Source organism: Diorhabda sublineata, chromosome 1 (assembly GCF_026230105.1).
Source record: "Diorhabda sublineata isolate icDioSubl1.1 chromosome 1, icDioSubl1.1, whole genome shotgun sequence".
NCBI classification, from domain to species: Eukaryota; Metazoa; Arthropoda; class Insecta; order Coleoptera; family Chrysomelidae; genus Diorhabda; species Diorhabda sublineata.
This window is the reverse complement of record NC_079474.1, coordinates 30,551,820-30,571,989: the sequence shown is the minus strand read 5'-3', so window position 1 is coordinate 30,571,989 and position 20,170 is coordinate 30,551,820. Positions and strand designations below refer to the sequence as shown.

General features: G+C 31.7%; 1 protein-coding gene across 5 annotated transcripts in view; it reads right to left on the bottom strand.

Annotated features, from left to right (window-relative positions):
* Positions 1-20,170, bottom strand: part of LOC130442977 (diuretic hormone receptor-like) — a 216,880-nt gene that overhangs the window by 27,224 nt on the left and 169,486 nt on the right. For all 5 annotated transcript variants that reach the window (XM_056777419.1, XM_056777427.1, XM_056777403.1 and 2 more), the window contains exons 6-7: positions 18,613-18,693; positions 15,486-15,562 (exon numbers count right to left, since the gene is read on the bottom strand). In XM_056777419.1, coding sequence (XP_056633397.1) covers positions 15,486-15,562; positions 18,613-18,693 — 158 coding nt within the window. The remainder of the gene's footprint in view (positions 1-15,485; positions 15,563-18,612; positions 18,694-20,170) is intronic.

Sequence of the window (20,170 nt, the reverse complement as noted above, 5' to 3'; positions counted from 1 at the left end):
TAAACATTTTGAGAAGATGATGTGTATTCTAACAAATGATTCTAGAATCACGTAAGCACCGTTTATTTAGATCTGTTGTTAATCTGCGACATATTTCTAGAAACTTTTCATAATATTCATACCATAAACATTGCATTCCTTATTTCTTAAGCACAAATTCACTTTGAATCTTTTTAAAACTATTTTCAAAATCTTCCAAGAAAGTACAAGGTCTTGGTGCAAGAGCAATATTAAAACTGGAACCTGCGAAACCAAGACCACTTATTACAATACTAAACTAAGATCAAGATCACACGTGGAAGACTAAGACTAACCTGTTCTTGACCATAATTAAAGATAACTATATCTAATCATTATGAGTTCTTAAAAGTTTCTTTTTCAATAACAAATCGTCGGTGATATTTGAAAACTGTATTTTTTCAATGTCATATTTCTTTGGAACCTGACTTTTTCAGATTTAAGCACAAAATTCATTTTATTCATTGGATTTTATTTTGGATAATAGCATAAAAAGGATTTGAAGTTGTTGCTTAAACGTTTTATCTATAAATTTCCCTGTTCGACTGAGAAAGTTTTCTTGTGACTAGAATATTGAATCTCTATGTTATTTCGTTCACGTACGTATTGCGTTTTAAAAAGAATCAATTCTTTTTGGAAACAGTCAATTTTTGTCACGAATATAAAAATTTTTGCAACAAGCAAACAAACAAATGAAAAATAATTTCCTGGATAATTTGCATATTATACTTTTTTCCACAACCTCAAACATTTAAGAAATACAACTTATGTAACTTGATATTCTCTTTTCAATATTAACCAAAATTAGGATGACATGAAGCATCACACCTGTTAATAGGTGTATTAATTATATAAAATCATAATCAATAGTAAAATTGGTTTGTCTCTAAACATGGTTTCTAGAAAATTATCTATTATATTAATCGTGGTACAAGTACTTAGTTGTCAGTACAAAAACACGAAGGTTTTTGCTTGATTTTAATTCTAATTCAATATATTTGATATTATTTTTTCGTTGTATAATAGTACAGTATTGAAATTCTCCATAGAGTTATAAAGTTGACTTATCTCCTCTATTTTTTTTTTAATTATTGTCAAAGAACATTTTATTGGAATAGGAATATTCTAAGTTGACAATGCTAACTACGTGTCCAATATATTTTCAATGCAAAGCAATATTAATAAAAAACAAACAATTAAAATGAAACTTCTTGGATTTTTCTTTCCGGTGTCAATTTATCAGTTACGACGAAATCAAATCCTTTCAATTATTGATTTTCAATCACCAAATCAGTTACTGTGACATCTTAGAAACACATCTTATAAACAACAATATTCAAATTGACATTTTATTTTTTATTATATTTTCATCCATTCCAAGTTTTGAATATAAACTCCCTCTGATCCAATCAGACACTACTGAACCAGAACTTGGTCGTTGATTAATTTTTGCCGACTAAAATTTCTTTGATAAGAAAATCGTTTCAATTGGAGGAATTAGGAAAATAAATTTTGATATACCCTGAATTTCCGTTCAAGCATGAATTACAAAGCGATATATGGAAACAATAATTGGTAAATATTATTAAATCAATTATGTATACACATATGTCTAAATCAGAGTCCAGCGTAGGTTGTGCCGTAACCAATTTCCATCAAATAATTAAACAACATCATCTACCATCCTTCGCTAACGTCTACACAGGAGAGTTATATGCAATCCTCCAAGCTCTAAATTGTCTTTCCCCTGACGACAAACAATCAGCTATATGCACCGACTCTCTTAAATCAATAAACTCCATTAGACAAATATACCTCGTGAACCCAACTAATCGGAAAATTCATGACACTGTTCACTGTGTTGCAAGCACTGATGTTACAATTATTTAATGTCGCTACCGTCTTATATGGAAATAAACTACCAGGTCAAACTGCAAAAGAAGCTTCGACAGCTAGCCACCAAAGTGATAAACTGGCAAAAATCGGATAACTAGGATAAAACAATCCACCGATGAAGAAATTTCTTGGGTAAGTGGTAGCACTAAGCAATATGATATTCAGGGTCCATTGATTTAAAAAAACTACCTCCCATGAGCCGAAAAGATACGCAGATACAGTATGACATTACCAAATGTCAGCATTAGCTAAGAAATTTAAAATTTTGCGGAACTTTTACAATGCCTAATTAATTATTCAAAAGGCATCTATATAATGACATTTAAATTCTTACTTATCATCTGAGCAATTTGTCAAAAATTGATGATAAAATGTCAAAAATACAATAATTCAAATAATAAAAGGTCCGTTCTTTTTAATTGTTGTTTTATAAATATGTTTATGATATAATTTCTTAAGGATCTTTTTGTCCAGCTTTCTTTATGACACGTGGATATACTGAGGTAAATCGAAAACTACTTTTTGTTCTCCAGCTTTTATGAATAAAGATGCAAGACTACTGCAAGCGCATGCGAAAAGTTTATGCAATTGCGCTCGGAATAATAGTAGTCTAGATATAGCATAAGTACGTTAGCTTTGCCATAAGATTATATCACAAAGGTGAACTACCATAAGTGGTAGTAGTACGTTCCATCGTACTATAGAAACATCTATTAATTGGGCTTTGAGACTCTGGAATATCCTCCGTACAGCTCAGATATAACTTACTCGGATTCTCATCGTTTAGAGCCGGTCAAGGCAGCTTTAAAATGTCGGCAATTTGCCTTAGACAAGGGCATTCGGGATGCAGTGGATTGATAACCAACTGAAAACTTTCTACGATGAAGGCTTGTGGCTTGCTAGATCATGTGCATTGCTAAAAGCTGGAGACTGTATTGAATAATTTTTTATATTGTAAATAAATTTTGGTATAATGAAGTTGTATAAAGAAAAGTGTGAGTAATTCTTGACTAACTCACATATAACTTTTGATATTACTCTAAATTTCTGTTACTATTCCAAGCGAGTATAATTTTCGTGAAAAAATATTACATATTCATACTTTTTCTCGCCATTCTATTATTTTGGAACTAGTAGCAACGAGTATTTGTTAGTTATTATATATGGTATTTCTATATTCGACCGACAACGCTCTACCACAAAGAGATCACAATAATTGATTCATTTCGATATAGGAACCCCTAGCTGCTGAGATATCAAGATTTTAAATAAAAATTAAAAATTTGCCATGAATCAAGAATGCCTTTAAACTTTTCTCAAATTTGGTGACCAATATGCTCCTTAATAAAGTAATATTAGGACAGAAACAAACTTTGGATCAATTGAACCAGTGGCGGGCTGTTGGGTTTAGTTGTCACTTTGATCCCCTCTGTTTTTTACGCCACTGGAGCAAGACGGTGTTCTAGACATTTGCCTCTAAACAGAAGTCTTCAAGCACGTAAGTGACTTACAAATTAATTAATTAATCATTTAATATCGAATAATAATTAAGCGTAAGTAGTTTGAAACAAAAATTATTCATAATTTCAATTTCACGTAAACAGCCAACAATTTTGTTATTGTTGTGATATAGAGTGGTTCAAATTTAATTTGTGCAATTATTATTTTTATTTTCATTGACAATTTTGTTATTATTGTAATGAGATTATGAATAATTTTTATTTGTTTTGAACTACTTACGCTTGATCAATATTCGAAATTAAATGAATAATTAATTTATTTGTAAATTACTTATGTGTTTGCAGATTTTTGTTTAGAGGCAAAATCAAAAAATAATTTGCTTCAATTGCGCCACTGGTTAAATTTTTCCAAATTTTGTTTACGTCAAAATATTTCTTCATTGAGTATCATATCGGTCACCAAATTTGAAAACAAAATTCTAAGGGATTCTTGATTTATGGGAAATTTTTGATTTAAAATTTTGAACACTTTATATCTCAGCAGCTAAGCTCCGTAAAAATTTGTGTACCTATATCAAAATGAATCATTTATTGAGATCTCTCTGTGGTAGAGCGTTGTCGGTCGAATATAGAAACACCATTTAAAATAATCTCGCACACAATTAAAAGTACAACAATTTGCGTTCATATTAAGATAGTATATTTATTAGGCACAGTTTTTAGCACGTGCTAACACATTGAGTTGATTGCAGCTGTATAAAGCTGTTGAGTTTCATTCGAAAACTCCGATATACCAGTTATTTCGGATATTTGTATTCTATTTTATTTATTTACTAATAAACTCTCAATCAAATTGAATATTTTTTTTAATTTTAGATACGTGATTTTCAACCTATCCAAGTCACGTCCACTTCTCTGTTTTCGATGAAAATTAAGTGCTTGGAAATCATTACATCTCGTGTAAAAAATGTCCAAGCAATTAAAATATCCAATACGGAATATTAACACTAGCAACAATTGGTAGTACAGGCATTTCCCTAATGGGAATGAGTGGTATTACTTGAATGTGGATGACGGACATTCAATGATATCCTCTCTAACAAGTTTCCGAGCCCGTCAGACACGATGTCATATATTGTGAAGAGTTTCATAATTAATAGTCTCGAAGCTTTGTTGGATGATATCAATTTATAGGGCTATCAAAAACTAATTTTCATTTTTATTTCACTGATAATGATGCAAAGACAGTTCGATCAACCACATTTATGTATATCCCAAAAACTGACAACTGTTTGTGTCATAGTTTTTGAATAGTATTAACATAGCAATAATATACAACTTCTGAGATGATACAATGAAAAGTTTATCAAAGTATGAAGCAGCTACGATGGAACAGTCAATAATATTCTCTTATGTTATATCAATCGCGATAATAGTGAACGTTACGATGTTATTTTCGTTATTGCCTTCATAGTAAATTCAAAGATATAAAAGACATATAACAATGTTTCCAGAGACACATAGATTTTAGGCTGATCATGATTATGTTGATAGAAACGGCGGTTTACTGATACTTCATTCTAAATGATGTTTCAACATTTTAACATACATCAGAGTTCATCTTTTTTTAGCAGTTTGCGTGCAAATTGGTAAAAACTGTAACAAAGTTTCCATATGATGATTTGAAATGTATGAAACTTCGCTCGCATCACATACAAGTCAATTTTTGTATTGAGTCGTAAAGATCGTAAATATGTAGGCATACATTTTATGTCCTGTTCTACAGGGTGTTCCTGAACCAACCAATAAATTTTTCTAGATTTAAATTTCTTTCTTAGGTAAATAACAAGATATTCGACAGTATGCAGCCCAATTAGAAATTTTTTTATTGTGTTTTAATTCAATATATTCAATGAATAATTACAATTTATGATAATTTTTTTCATAATATTTCTTTATGTTAAGCGGTTTTTTTGGCATGTGCAACGATCTAGAAATCTATATATCTCCTAAGCCATAAATTTTATCGACTCAAATAAAGAGTACTTTTTTCTTAAAAAGATATTGAAAAATCCATTTTTGTTATCTTTAAATTGTACAGGTTGTCCTTGTAAAAGTTGTAGATTGTTAATTATTATGTATGAGCCACCACTAGCCTTCAGATAGTAGCGTAGAATTTTTTTTTCCATCAAACACACTAAATGGACATACGTTATCATCCATTAAAAATCCATATATCAAAAAAGGTCTGATTTGGCAATTTTAACGGTCTATAACTCAGAGATGAGGGGTACGGGCATTTTTTTAAGACACAGCATTATTTTCCGAATTTTTCGCAACAACTTCAGCTGTTGATCGCCTTGCTCTAAAACCTTCATGGCATTCTTCAATTATATGCATACTTCCCTAGCCTATTTCTTATCAAATCGGCGATAACTCTACTACCATTTTTCATATCCTATTTTTGAGAGGATCTCATTTTCTCTGACCCTTCATCAGTTCGTTTTTAAGTTAGTTTTCCATCATTTCGATTCCCATTATCTCCCGGTACTTCCTGTATATTTTCTTAGAATACCCTGCCCATCTGTCTAGTTTATCCTTTGTGACTCCTGGTCTTCTTTGTATTTACAATAATTAGCTTTTGTCATCATATCTTACCCTTACTTCGTTTCTCTAAAGAAATTCCTCTGTTTATAGTAATAATGATTTGTCTTTTTCTTTCAAGTGTTTTTTTAGAGTTCTGCAGATGCGGTTTGCCATTTTTATCATTAAATGCTACCTTGCACTCATCAAGCTATATTTTCTTCATATTTCTGCTTTTGCTTCTATATACAAAAGTGCGCTGCTTCTACCAAAGCCTTTTGAAGCTGTCTCCAGATATATTTAATTGATAAGTATTTTTTTTCAATTAACCTTCTTTTTCTATCTCTTTCAAATTCATTACTCTCTTTTTTCTTCTCATCTCGCCGTCTTTCTGACTTGATTTGTTTGTGTCCTGGGTTATAACTAGGAAAACATATTTCAAGCATAACATTTTTGAGCTTTTTATCAAAATGTATCATTCATGACACCATTCCATTCGCCATTACTACATTTTAAAATAGTTTTCGAGTTGAAGGCTGTTCATTTATTATTTTTATTTCGAATTGCTTTTTCTGTCAATGTCTTTTCGAACGATCACAAACACTCTGTCCAATATGTCCTAATGAGCTTGTAATTGACTGGAATGTGCTATCAGGATTTAATTGAATTTGAGTAGATGTTGCAGACTGATGTTTTTTTAATAGAACCGAAATTAAAACAAATTCCATCTGTCCAACAATGGTTTCGATTCAAATTCAGTTACCGATTTACAAAATAATGAGATTGTATTTCCAAATCTAAATGGATGTTAACCATAATGTATATTTTATGGTATGCAAATGAGTTTCCCCATTATATCCATACAAACCAACACTATACAAAATTTCGTTTTATTATGACTGATTCGATATTTAGTTAATTAAACTAACGAAAATATTATATGCACCATTTGAAAACTTTCCCAGTATCAAATTTCTAGCTATACTACCCTAAATTCCAATTTCTGTAATCCTGACTGTTCCTTGCTGTACAGGTAAACATTATTGGTCTATTGAGAAAGCTTGAGATAAATTTTCCTCGCTCTATGAATCAGTCCGTTCACTCTGGCTTTTTTATGTAGGTTCACAAATTATATAGGGTGTCGTTCCTTATTCTCAATATATTGAGAATACAGAATTATGGCGATTTTCATGACGCTTCCAATTTTTTCTTAGATTTTATTCTCCAAATCATGAAAAAAATCACAAGGAAAAAAACAGAAATAGAGTTTTTGTGAGGCCTCTGGGAAGTGTTGCCTCAAAGGAGTCATTTATACTGTGCTAATTGCACTATCTTGTTGGAACCAAAGTTCTTCAAGATCAACTCGTCTAGCAGTAAAAAAAATTCCGTAACATGTTTGAATACTGGCCCGAACTCATTGACACTGCGACATTTCCTTCAAAGGATTAGTGACCAATAATAGAAGCTGAAAAAATTGCACACCCCTCTGACTTAAAGTGGATGTAGAAGCTTTTTATACAATCCTGGTAGATTCAAGTCAGCATAATAGCGCATATTTTGTTTATCAGTGGAACCGCAAAAATAGGAACGAGTTACATTAATAAAAAACAAAAACAACTACATCCATAAGAAACACACGTGTGCCTAATGGAATTGTAGTGACTTTCTGTTTCTGTAGAGTTTCTGTACAATTACCAATTTGAATGGATATAAATGTAGGTCTTCGCAGCCAATTTTTCTCACAGATTGATCAGAAAGTACAAAATCAGACGCATGTTTGCGTGCAGAACGCCGTGGTGGACATTAAATCTCTCACTGTTTCAGTGTACTCAGTAGATGGGCAGGAAGACTCCAGCAGTTTAACCGCTGTTTGTCTAAACAAGATGATTCACATGGAATTGATTTCCGAAGGGAAATCCTCTGGAAAACCAAACTTCAATAGCAGTATTCCAGTGCATGAAGGCCAATAGACTTTGCCTTGATAAAACTTCATAGCCTCACGTCCACTAACTGAATGGCCATTCAAAAAAATCATTCATGCTGTTTTCTCAATATAATACAAAATGATTTCCCACCTCTTGGAATGTAAGTTCAATAGTAAGAAATTTTAATTCCCTTATCTAAAACTGGAAAATGAAATGCTATTATCCATTCCGTTATATACTATAAGCAAATTTTTCAATAATATTGTTCCCACGTTTTTGAGAAATTTTAATTCATTCTGACGTCCGTAATAGGTGAAAATTCATTGGAGACGTCACGATATATCACGACATACATTGTTTAAAAAAAACTTCCATCAAACTTAATCAAGAGTTCTAGTTTGCATGAAATGCTTGTATCAGCGTCAAATACATTCAAATGTTTCTCTCACTAAAGCACACTAAAGACGTACCTCCTACTCATGTATTTTTCATTCAAAATTGAAACCCTCAACACGTACACCACATCTTATAAATTTTACATATTACTAGAAAATTTAGAAACATGTTATTTTTTATAATACATCCCTATGAGATGAGCAGACAGAAAACTCTCTATGTATAATGTATTCTCCATTAATCCTGAATACCTAAATGGTGGAAAAATGGAATATTCACATATAGTAACAATATTTTTCTTTAAAAACATTTTGACGATACAATTCATTTATTAACGGCAAATTTTATATTTCAAGGGACTGCTATAATTAGCAATCATTATCGTTTAATCACAGCAGAAATAAAAAAATTAATAGATTATACACACAAAAGTTTATTTATGGATATTTTAAACATTTTTCCAAAAAAAATTGAACTAACATGATTCATTCCTGTCTGCCATAAGGTCCTCCTATTACGTCTAATAAGGATGGGATTTGTGTATAATACTAATGACAATATAGATATTACAAACATTAAAACTTTGTTTTCCTGGGGAGATGACCAATTATAACAACAAAGATATTCCTTCAAATTCACCATTAAAATCTTTTTGTTTGATTATACAGGTATATGAATATATTGTTTAGAAGTTACACGTATCATTATTGAGACAAACGCGCATGTTAATTTTCTGCAAAAACTTCTGATAATTTCATATGAATTATGAGTCATAGAAGACCTTTTAGATGGTTATCACCCGAGTTGACTTCTGCATCAATAGCAGATGACAACATGAAGGAAATCGATAATATTATACAATATATCACCGATTACACATCATTTCATTTGAAGGAATTGATGAATAATCAATATAATAGATCATGAAATGATGAGATAATCATCATCATAAACGGTTCTGAAGAAACTGATAAAAGAAGACTTTCAGCACTGTTTCAAACGATGGAAAGTTTGCATGATGAGATGTAAGAATAGAGTTCAGAAAAAACTTTTCAGTTAAGTCATAGCTCAAACCCTGAAAAAATCAGCGTTTTCGAGCTTCCTAGCGGATTAATGTTTTCGTCGCATACCATCAAATCCATATTAAACAGAAAATGTGTATTTTGCTATCTTAAACAAAAACTACATCACTACTGCAACCATTTCTGAAGGACCTGTACGAATGGCATTGTCAAAAAAAATCAAGGCTTTATATCAGAGGAACTAAGTTAATTTCTTTAAGAAACAGCAGCAAGTACTCAAGTTACGTCGAAAATGAAATTTAAAAATATTTTAGTAGTTTTCTACAGGTTGCAATAATCATGGGTTGAATGGGACCATCCATTAAAAAGAAAATTAAAAGAGACTTCTTCTAATCAATACACCTGCCACTAATACAAAGCTATCTAGATAGTTCATTCTAATGATTTCTGCGAAATTTATAGAAACAAGGAAAGCCACGAGCACTTCATGTCAAATTTTCTTTTAAATCGTTTCAAAAGTTTCAAAAGTTCATCCTGTAGACCACAAATTAATTTATTGAAAAATTTTCTAATAATTTTTTATTACCTAAGTTCGGAATTTTATGAGAAATACCAGAAATACCTGGCATGACCTAGAGATAAGGGAGATAGAGATTGCTTAAAAAATCCAGTTTATGAAATACTCTAAACAGCATATGTTTCAAGTTTGAAGACACCACGTTGTTTAGTATTTGTTTGGCAGCCATCAGTAGTAAACGTTTTCAGTGAATTTGTTAACATGGAACTAGCTGAACTAGATTCCACTCTGTGTCAAACTACTCCTTCGTTATTAATAGTAAAATATTAAGTAGAGGAGTTTAAGCGAGGCCGTACGACCTGCGACGACCAGAATCGTAGTGTTCTACCAAATGAGGTGACGACTCTAGAAATGCTGGAGAAAATCCACAAAGCGGTACTGGATGATCGTCGACTGAAAATGTACGAGCTAGCAGACCTTGTAGGCATTCCAATAAGTGCGGTATATCGCATATTAACTAAAAATTTGAACATGAGAAAATTGTGCGCAAGATGGGTGCCGCGTTTGCTCAGAATGGGGAAGATGTTTCTATCTAGTTTTGGGCAATGTTCCCCAGAGAACAATCAAAGCAATGGACTGAAAAGGGAGAACCGGCCAAAGAAGTCAGAGACCGTTCCATCAGCAGACAATGTCATTGCGTCGGATTATTTTAATTGCGCTCTTTGACTATCTTGAAAAAGGGAAAAATATCTACGGCGAGTAATATGGGAACTCATTGTAACGTTTGAACGAAGAAATGAAGCACAAATGACCGCATTTAACTGAGAAGAAATTGGTGTTTCATTAAGTTAATGCATCAGTACACACATCCGTTATTACAATGGCCAAAATTAATGCATTAAATTTTGGACACCTTATGTGGCATATTTACGAGATTTAATTCTATCGGATTATTTTCTGTTAAAGATTTTTTAAAAATGAAGAGATGATGACGACAGCTGATGGCTATTTTGAGGAGCTTGACAATTCTTAGTATGAAAAGGATATCGAACTTATTGACTTATCCGAGAAAAGTGTATGTAGTTAAAAGGAAATTACGTTGTAAAATATTTTTCTCCAAAGTTTTTGTTTTGGATTAATTAACAGTGTTAACTATATCATACAAGTTAACAATATCACAATTCATCACAACTGACATGATTTATGATATGATGGGCAGAGAAAATCCAGTTTTCTTCATAGTTATAAATGAAATATAGTATTTGATTTGCTAGTAATGACTATTTTACTTCCCGATAAATTACAGGAATAATAGCCGTCATTATTTGCTGATAATATCGCGAATAATATTCTATTATACTATAATCTGTGGTTCATAAAACAGTTTCAAATTATTCGGCTACACCTGTTTTGAAGTGGAATTAATTATCTAATATGCAAAAACTATATCGTAATCTAGCACATCCTGTTACAAAGGTGAAGGAGCTGTATTAAATTTTAATTAACTGAAAGCGTTTCAGCTCAATATTGACTTCCGACATTTATGAATTTTTGAAACAGCTGTATAACTCAGATCTTCTCCTACTTTACGTTTGAGCTTTTAAAGTAGTATGACGAAATAATTACATCATGAATTATCAGATTGGAAAAATATTTCACCGAGATTAGCTTACTATAATATGATATATTCTTGTTTTAAAAAGCTAAATTCTGGAAAGAAATCTCATAACTCAGGTGAGGGTTACTGATATCAGGAACCCTTTTATAATATAAAGGTAGTGGTGAAAAAATACTTGTAACTAGATCTTTGTTATTGCATGGAATTTGAAGTAATGTTTTATTCTATCAGCATTCAAATTTGACAAAAAAAAACATTTCTACTTACCATCTTGTAAGGTTAAATTTTCCAAAGAGGGTCGACTCGGGAAATTTTGTAATATGAGGAATGATACATGTGATGTAAAATATTCATACTACCCTTATAAGAGACCCAAATAAGAGACACTTTGAAATGGCATTTTAGAAATTATGTGAATTATTGTGAATTTTTATATCGTTTCATGTGAATCTTTCCAACAAATAATGATAAATGGATATTAGTGTTCAAGCTCTTTTTATAAAAAGTATTTTGTTCCCAGAAAACTCTTGAAAATCATTTTGGGAGTTCTGAAGTTCTCTGGCTTCGAGCTTTCTCCTCATATTCAATTTGGTGTGATTTCATTCGGCTCTCGCAAATTCCTCACACTTTCACCCTAAAAGTAGGCTCGTAAAGCTAAGTAACAAAAGAAAACGGTTCACAAACTTTGCCTTGAAACTTTTTTGTCACTCGAAGAAAAACTAGTTAAAGGGTGTGAAGTTTGTTTAAGACTGTAGAGGTGACATAATACTGAATGATTCATTTATTTCTCGACTATGAACTATTGTTTGAAAAATTAAGTGTATACCAACAATTATCTTCTGTTAATTTAATTTAAGATTATCACTGTTATAATTTTTTTCAAACATACATCAATAAGTTAATAAGTGAATGGCTGAAAAGTTCGTCTGATTGAATAGTTTTTCTTAGAATGCCTGTCCTTTCCAAATGTTAATTTCCATTTTATCTACAGCATATCAGAACAGGTGATTTTTTTTATAGGTTGAATTTCTAAACCACTCTCTAAACTCTCCTTCTGCCCACTCGTATCACTCCTGAAGGATCTTTTATAAAAGAATTTATTACCTCTCTTGCATTGTATATCAAATATTTTGCAGATTCAACTATATTCTATTGTTAATTACAAAATTTTGTACACTGTATTATTTGATGACTCTAGTAAATTTTTTTTGTTTTAAGGTGTAATTGTGAAACTTGGTTCGGAATACATTCATTTGAAAATGATATAAGATATGTTGCATATGTACAGTAGATTTTAATTGTCATTTGTTTTTAATTGAATCGGAAGTTGATAAAAGAAGTCATATCTACTACATATCAACTCCGAACATGTATATTGGAATTCCAGCTACAAGTATATGAGTTTTGCTATTTTGTAAAGTAATAACACTAGAAATAGAATTTCAGCTTCGTGTGATAAACGTCGACAAAAAATTGACAAGCTTAATCTGAGTTATTCCATGAAAAATATTTCAAAATTGCAACAGTTTCAGATTAAATATCTATGGACATTTTAGTTTCTTTGTAGTCGTAGTAAGTAGTTTAAAAATCCCAAAAAAATAAGCAGAAGATTAAAATATGTGTTAATCTTATATTTTAAGCTTATATTTATTAAATCAAATCAAGCTATCATCGTTTTCCAAAATATTCTTCATTAAAAACACTTCTGCTTGCAATAGAGCCAATTGTCGAAGCATTTACACCATTTCGATTGAGGTACCTCCAAAACATGTGAATTAAATGTATCAACTACTTCTTCAGGTGTAGAAAAACGACCTGGTAATTTATTTTCGATCTGCGGGAATAAGCAGTAATCCTAGAGTACCAAGAAAGGACTGTATGGCAAAAGACCTATCAATTTGATGTTTTGACTGTTCAAAAACCGTTTGAACTGATGTGGCGAGAGCTGGTATTGTCATGGTGGAAAATGATTCGTCTTCTTCGATTGGTTCCTCTGATTTTTTTCGAACACTTCTGGCAAATGAAAGATGGTGTATTATGCAGAATTTACCGTTGCACGTTGCTTTAATGAAACAATGATGAGATGTCTAGTTATTCCGACCATTTACTTCGAAGTACTTCGTGCGAGAACAACTTTTGTTGGATTTGCTCGTCTTGAGAGACCCATACAGTCGATTCAGTTTTGGGTTAATATTGATAGATTTATGAATCGTACTCTCTCACGATCGCATAGACGTCTTTTGAAGTAATGAAAATTGAATTTTTTCACCATTTTTAGATATAATTGGTTATATAAAGAGTATTTTCAACTTAACTTAATACGGTCAACGCCTTGGAGTGCTAACCAATCAGCGCGCACTACGTCAAAATTAACCTCATCTGTATTTACTTTGGCAATTAAAATGATAAACCTTTCAATACTAGTCTATACTTGATATGAATATTTCATTCCATGAACTTTTCGAAACTATATAACATTATCAGCAATTAAATAAATGAATTCACTCATAAAAAAACGGTTTATACTTATATTAGGAAGTGATCATATTTTCGAACAAAAAACGTTTTGTTATGCAGATAATGTTTTTTTCTTTTTCTTTTTATTTTCTTGAGACTCAGTCTTGTTGCTTCCACCATTCAGCCTCATGAGAAGTAGATATCCAGCTTTCGAGTCATTTACTGGGAAGTTGGCCGGGAGTCTCCTTAAAGTATGTTTTTCAACCTTTGCACATTTAGCCCATCGATATCCCATCATTCTATGGACATAATCTCGATCTCGTGATTAGTACTATGACCTGAATTCTCAGATCTTCTTTTATAGTTTTGCTCCTTATTTGATCTATTTGGCTCACTCCTTCAAAAGTTCTCAATGTTTTCATCGCTGCATGTTCGTGATTTTGTGTCCTCTCGACTTTACTATCGATGGACTTATATTGGGTTTTCCATATGAGGTCCCCCAGGTAGCCAGAAATTCTTGAGTCTTTATTTACTTAGGTTCGGATCTCTTATTGTAACTTTCTGTCGCATGTGATCTTGACTGCTAAGTATGTACATTGGTTATAGTGGAGAATGGAGTTGTTGTTCACAACTAGTTTACATCTTATAGGTTCTTTTACTATTATCATTGATTCTATTTTCTCTACAGATACCTACATATTAAGGTTTTCCACTATTGCTTGGAACTGATATTGCAAACGCTGCAGGTCTTCCTGGCGTCGTCGGTATAGAACAATATTTTTATTGATCTTCGTCCCATTTAGTATCCTCCAGAAACTTACTAGTTTGGCTCAGACTGTCACCTTGTCAAATTCCTGTTAGTATTGGAGATAGTTTGGTAAACCCCAATTGGGTTTTGATCTGTTTGTTGTTTTCATTGACCTTCTCTAATATATTTTTTTATTTTACGGATGCCCTGTGTTGTGTGATAATGTAAAGTTGAGAATTGCGAATAAGCTGATAACTACATATTATTCAATTTAAAAAAAAGACAATTAAAAGTAATTAAAGTAATCTGCACGTTCTCCTATTTGATATATGTTTCGAAGAGGAGAACAAATAATAAAATTAGGTGTGGGATGTCAAAAATCGACCTTGGAAACTTAGAATACTAGCAGTCAGTCTTTACAGTAAAATCCTAATATTTGTTTTGAAAATCCAGTTCTGCGAGCACAAAATAAGAATAGAGGACATTTGTTTCTCGTATTTCTTAGTTAATGCAGAGATAACTATTAATTGGAGGTCTATTGGGACGTTAAAGAGATAGCTGCTGCATGATAAGGATAGAGTTTGAAGCTAACGAATCAATTTCGAAATTCCTTATAGTATGTCAGTACTTAGCGAACTTTGGACGCAGCTCTGTAGGTTCAGTTGTGTTAGTGAACTATAGTAATAACGTTATCCACGATAAACAAAAAACGCCATGAATTATAACGCTAGAAACTGATATAAAGGCAGTTTTGGAGGAACTAAGCAAGGCAGCGATATGAACAATCGATTTTCTCCGACTCGATTAGCGACAGTCTATATGCAAAAATTCATATGTATACTTACAGTATTCGCGAGGTCATCATTAGCAGGAATAACAGATTTGACCGAAGCCCATATCAGTACAAAAATCATCGGCATTCCTGGAAAAAATATAATAGATATTTTTAGATGGGTTTGAATGAATTGTTAGAGTTAATTGACAATTAGACAAATGTATATTGGTGCAGAGTTACTAAATCTATAAATGGCGCTAGAATCGAAAAATTCATTGGAAAAGTATATTTAACACTAAAATATTATTGAGAACAGAAACAATTGCTTTTTATTGAGTCCAAGAAAGGCCAGTTCTTTTAATTGATATTATTCAATTAATTAGGAATCAATTGCCCAAGAAATTACTAATTCAACTTATGATGCTTATATTATCTCAGCTACGATCCTTCTATCAACAGATATAAAACCGAAATGATGAAGAGAAATTAAAATCAAAACTATCAACTTACCAAAAAAAAATTCTGAAACAATAACGACATCTATATATCGTGTCTGTTCTGAAAGTAGGATTCAAACAGTAAAAACCATTAGAATTTTACACATAGCACTCTCCCGCAACTATACATTCCTGCCAACAAGTTTTCAGTTTACGTACTCCTCCAGAAACGTTTGAACCGGAATGTTGTTCGGCTCCTGCGCCTCGGTCTATTGGACCTCCTCTCCCGAGCGTCTATTTTATTCTTGGGACTAGAAAAAGTCTGGTATAACCAAGAAGATCCTGAAAGATAACTTTCCTCATAGCTAAGTTTTCTATCTGATCTCAAAAACTTGTGTTTGAGGAATGCTCAATTCATCAGCAATAACTCTGATATTCATCCTACTAATACTAATAAATTTTTCACTGGCGACACATTTTCGTTGATCTTTATGATAACAGGGAGTCCAAAGCGGTCTTCGTCTTCCACTCTTTCCCTACCTTCTCGATACTGCCACTAAAAACAACCACTCTAGCCATGACAGCATAACCGTAGGTCTACGTATTCATATCATGAATCTCATTGCCTCCAGTAATCGCTTCATGATGAAACGTAACGTGGCGTTTAGACAAGCATTAACAGTAAAAGTGATCTGCTCTCTTTAACAGCAGTGAGCTGACTGACGATTTTTCTGGTGTTTCCAATCTTCTCCAACCGTATGCAAGCAGATTGCCTCTTGTCTACATGTCCGCAGGAAAAAAACAGTCTAGCTACTTTCAGACCAGCTCTTGTATTATGCATCTTGGTGTTAGTAGAAGACAATTCGGAGGAAAGATCTGTTGGCGAAACAATCAAGTGGAACAGGAATAAGAACGTAGAAACAACATAGAAAAATGGAAAAGAAACAGCTGAAGGGAAAGATTGGCAATGGAATGAGGCTACGTAATTGGAAATCGAAGAAATTGGTACAAGGAATTTTTACCAATACATCCAAATGTAAAATGAAGTATTTGGAAAATTCTTGTTATAAGTGAATTGTGTAATAGATTTATAATATTAAACGCGAAGCCCACAATTACTCTAATTTTTTTCGTATCACATAAAAAAGACGTTAAAACTAATGTGGCGAAAACAGTTGAGGTTTTTATTACTAAATTTAACTTAAATAAAATGAATTGAATAGGGAGATTTTATGATCCATAAAAAAGGTTTCCATTCATCACAATTAATAAAATAAATGTTTGAAAATTGTATCCATTGACGGAGTCATGATTGTGGACAAAGAATTCCAGGGAATAATGAAATCAACAGGAATAATTAAAATGCGAATTTGCAGCTATCTGCATATTTTTAGATATTTACAGGAAACAAGAAATGGAGTATCCAATGATAGTGATAGTAAACAATAGAACAGCGACTAGCAACTGCAAAAAAACAATCGTTATGGTGAAAACCTTCAAACCAGTTGAAAGAGGTGGAATAGATAATACGAATAGCATCAATATTAAACATAGACGAGAATAACATAGAAAACCCAAACAATAACATTGTAATTGAAAGATTTAAATGGAACTAGAAAGATAATACAACCCATGAAGCAGCTAAATATAAAATAAAATTAATGTATTTGAACAACTATACAAATATTGTTTCTTCTAGTTTTTTAAATAAATAACCTTGGAACAGAAACAGCTGGTCATTCAGCAAGCACCAATATTCAATCGTGTGATTATCCATCTGAATAAGATTCATGGTGTTAATTTTACAAAAAAGAATAGAATATGCATAAGAACTAAAAATTACCGAAACCAAAAAACAATATGTAAAATCTCATTGAGGTACTAGAGACAAAACGGAGTAATTTTGAATTATAAAAAAAAATGTTTTGGACGTATACAGAAAAAATAATACTTGGAATGGAAATTGATGATACCCTGGGATAAGTAAGAACAAATAATTGCTCTCAGCGGCATTGTTCTTCATGGAAGTAGATGGCATAATAAGGACTTTTAATATGTATAGAATTATATTTGACGATATCATATGCTAATGATTCAAATATATCAATAGTAAACCGAATTTTGGAGATACTTTCTAAAGTAATAGGAGAATTTTATCAAGAATAAACAACAGAAGACAGTTTAATAAAAGTATGTTTAGCATCAAGAGCATGTAAAGACAAATTAATTAAAATATTCGATATCTTTGAGTACTTGGATACAATAATTACACAATAAATAAGATAAGAGAGTGGATTCAAACGTGCTATGAAGCATATAATGAATATTAAAAGTATTATGGTAACGGATAAGGGATGAACAAGATTTCATAATGAAATATAAAGAGGAAATATTTCCAGGTAAACTGTACAGTAGCTGGAAAGATCAGATTGTAGAGTATATAAAATGAGTATATGATAGGGACAGATAAATGTAAATGTAATAACTTGTAGTTGGTAGTGATATAATTTGAGCTACTCTCCTTCAAACCAAAAGAGCTTAATTTGAACGATTCAATGTATACCATTGTATATTTATGTATAAAAGGGAACACCTACTAAAACTCATGAGGAAAAAATTTCTTTTCAACTGTGGGAAATTTGAAACTTAATTTATTTCTAGTTATTACTTCTTGAAAACTCTATTTATCAGTAGGTACCATTCTAAAAGATCTAATTTCTTAAACAGAACTTTAATCTTCGAACTTTAAGCAAAACTCACCCCATCCTATAAAGGCGTATACTCTCAATTTGAAATTCTCCCTAGTGAGCGTTTCCACGACCAGAATATAAAGGTAGAGACCTGGAAAAACACCAGCATTAATTACTAATTATGTTCACTCGGTTAAAATTGAAATTTTAAATCGTTTGACTAAAGCCAGTACTTTATTTCGCATCAATGCTCTATAAAAGTAATGGAATTGGATTCTTTAGGGAAATTGACATAAATTGGACATTATCATCCAGTGAATACGACAAAATAATGCAAAACATTTCATTGAATATTTGGAAACCAACAATTGTTATCCAAGTCAATTTGTTATTTAATATTTATTATCCAATGATTGTATGAAATCTTTGTATACTGAAATATGAAGAATGGGCCACAAAATATAGTCCAGCACGATATTCAGAAGTATAAGAATTAGATTTTTAGCGAATTATTGAACACGCTTATCTTTTTCCTAAAGAAGAGAAATAAAATTATGATAAATTTTACATTTTTCAATATCGTCAATAGATTCCGTTAAATTTCCCCAGCACATTATTTTCAATATTACATCAAAATAATAGAATTTGGATGTAGTATTCAGACAAAGTTATTTTTACGAAACAATTGATCAATTTAAAGTGCAGATCCCTTCATAGAAGGAAACTAAACACAATATCCAAAAAATAATTGACATCCATCATGCCTGAGTGCTCGATCTAAATTTCTTTCTAATGATGGCACACACGGTATATATAAAAAGTGGTGGAAGGACAAACGTTCTGTAGATCACTATATTATTGCATATGTACAATATCCTGATAAATTGCAACTAATGGTGTGCTTCTTTATGGGAGTTCTACCAAACAGTAGCTAGCTTTCTTAAAACTACAATCGATAAAAATGATAACACACCTACTATTCTTAGAAACAAAATCAGAGAAACAAATCTTGATCATTTCCTATTAATGAAACACCGGGTCTTTAACATGAATAAAAACGATGACTTTGGATAGAGTCAAAGTGCGTTAGCTGTTTAAAAAGCATTTTTTTTCATTAAAAATAATTTTCACATGATCTTATAATATATTTTACAAGTTCCTCATTCGTATGGGCTGGACAATAAAAAAATAAATCTTGAAGACAGAAATGCTACAAATAGAAATGTTATCCGAAGTAGCATACAAACACTTAGTTAGAAACATTGTGTATGGGGAGGTTCTGTAATCAACGAGGTAACCGCCTCTCGGGAATTAATTGTTTTCGATGATATACTCTTAGATCAGTGACGTACTCATTATTTCTGTTATAGAATGAAGAGTTAGCAAGCAATATGAGCATAATTTAAAGAACGCACTTTACGCACTTTGTTTTATGAGCTTTAATATTTCTGACATTAGTTGTATTAGAAAGTTTATTGATAATATCGGTGGTAGAAATTACTACAAATTACTTTTTGGTACCTAATTATATATAAAAAAACGTACTTCAAGAACAATTCATAATTGTGTAGTATATTCTCGTGGAAAGCTAATATCCAAATTATCCCTGAATCGGATTCGTAGTTATG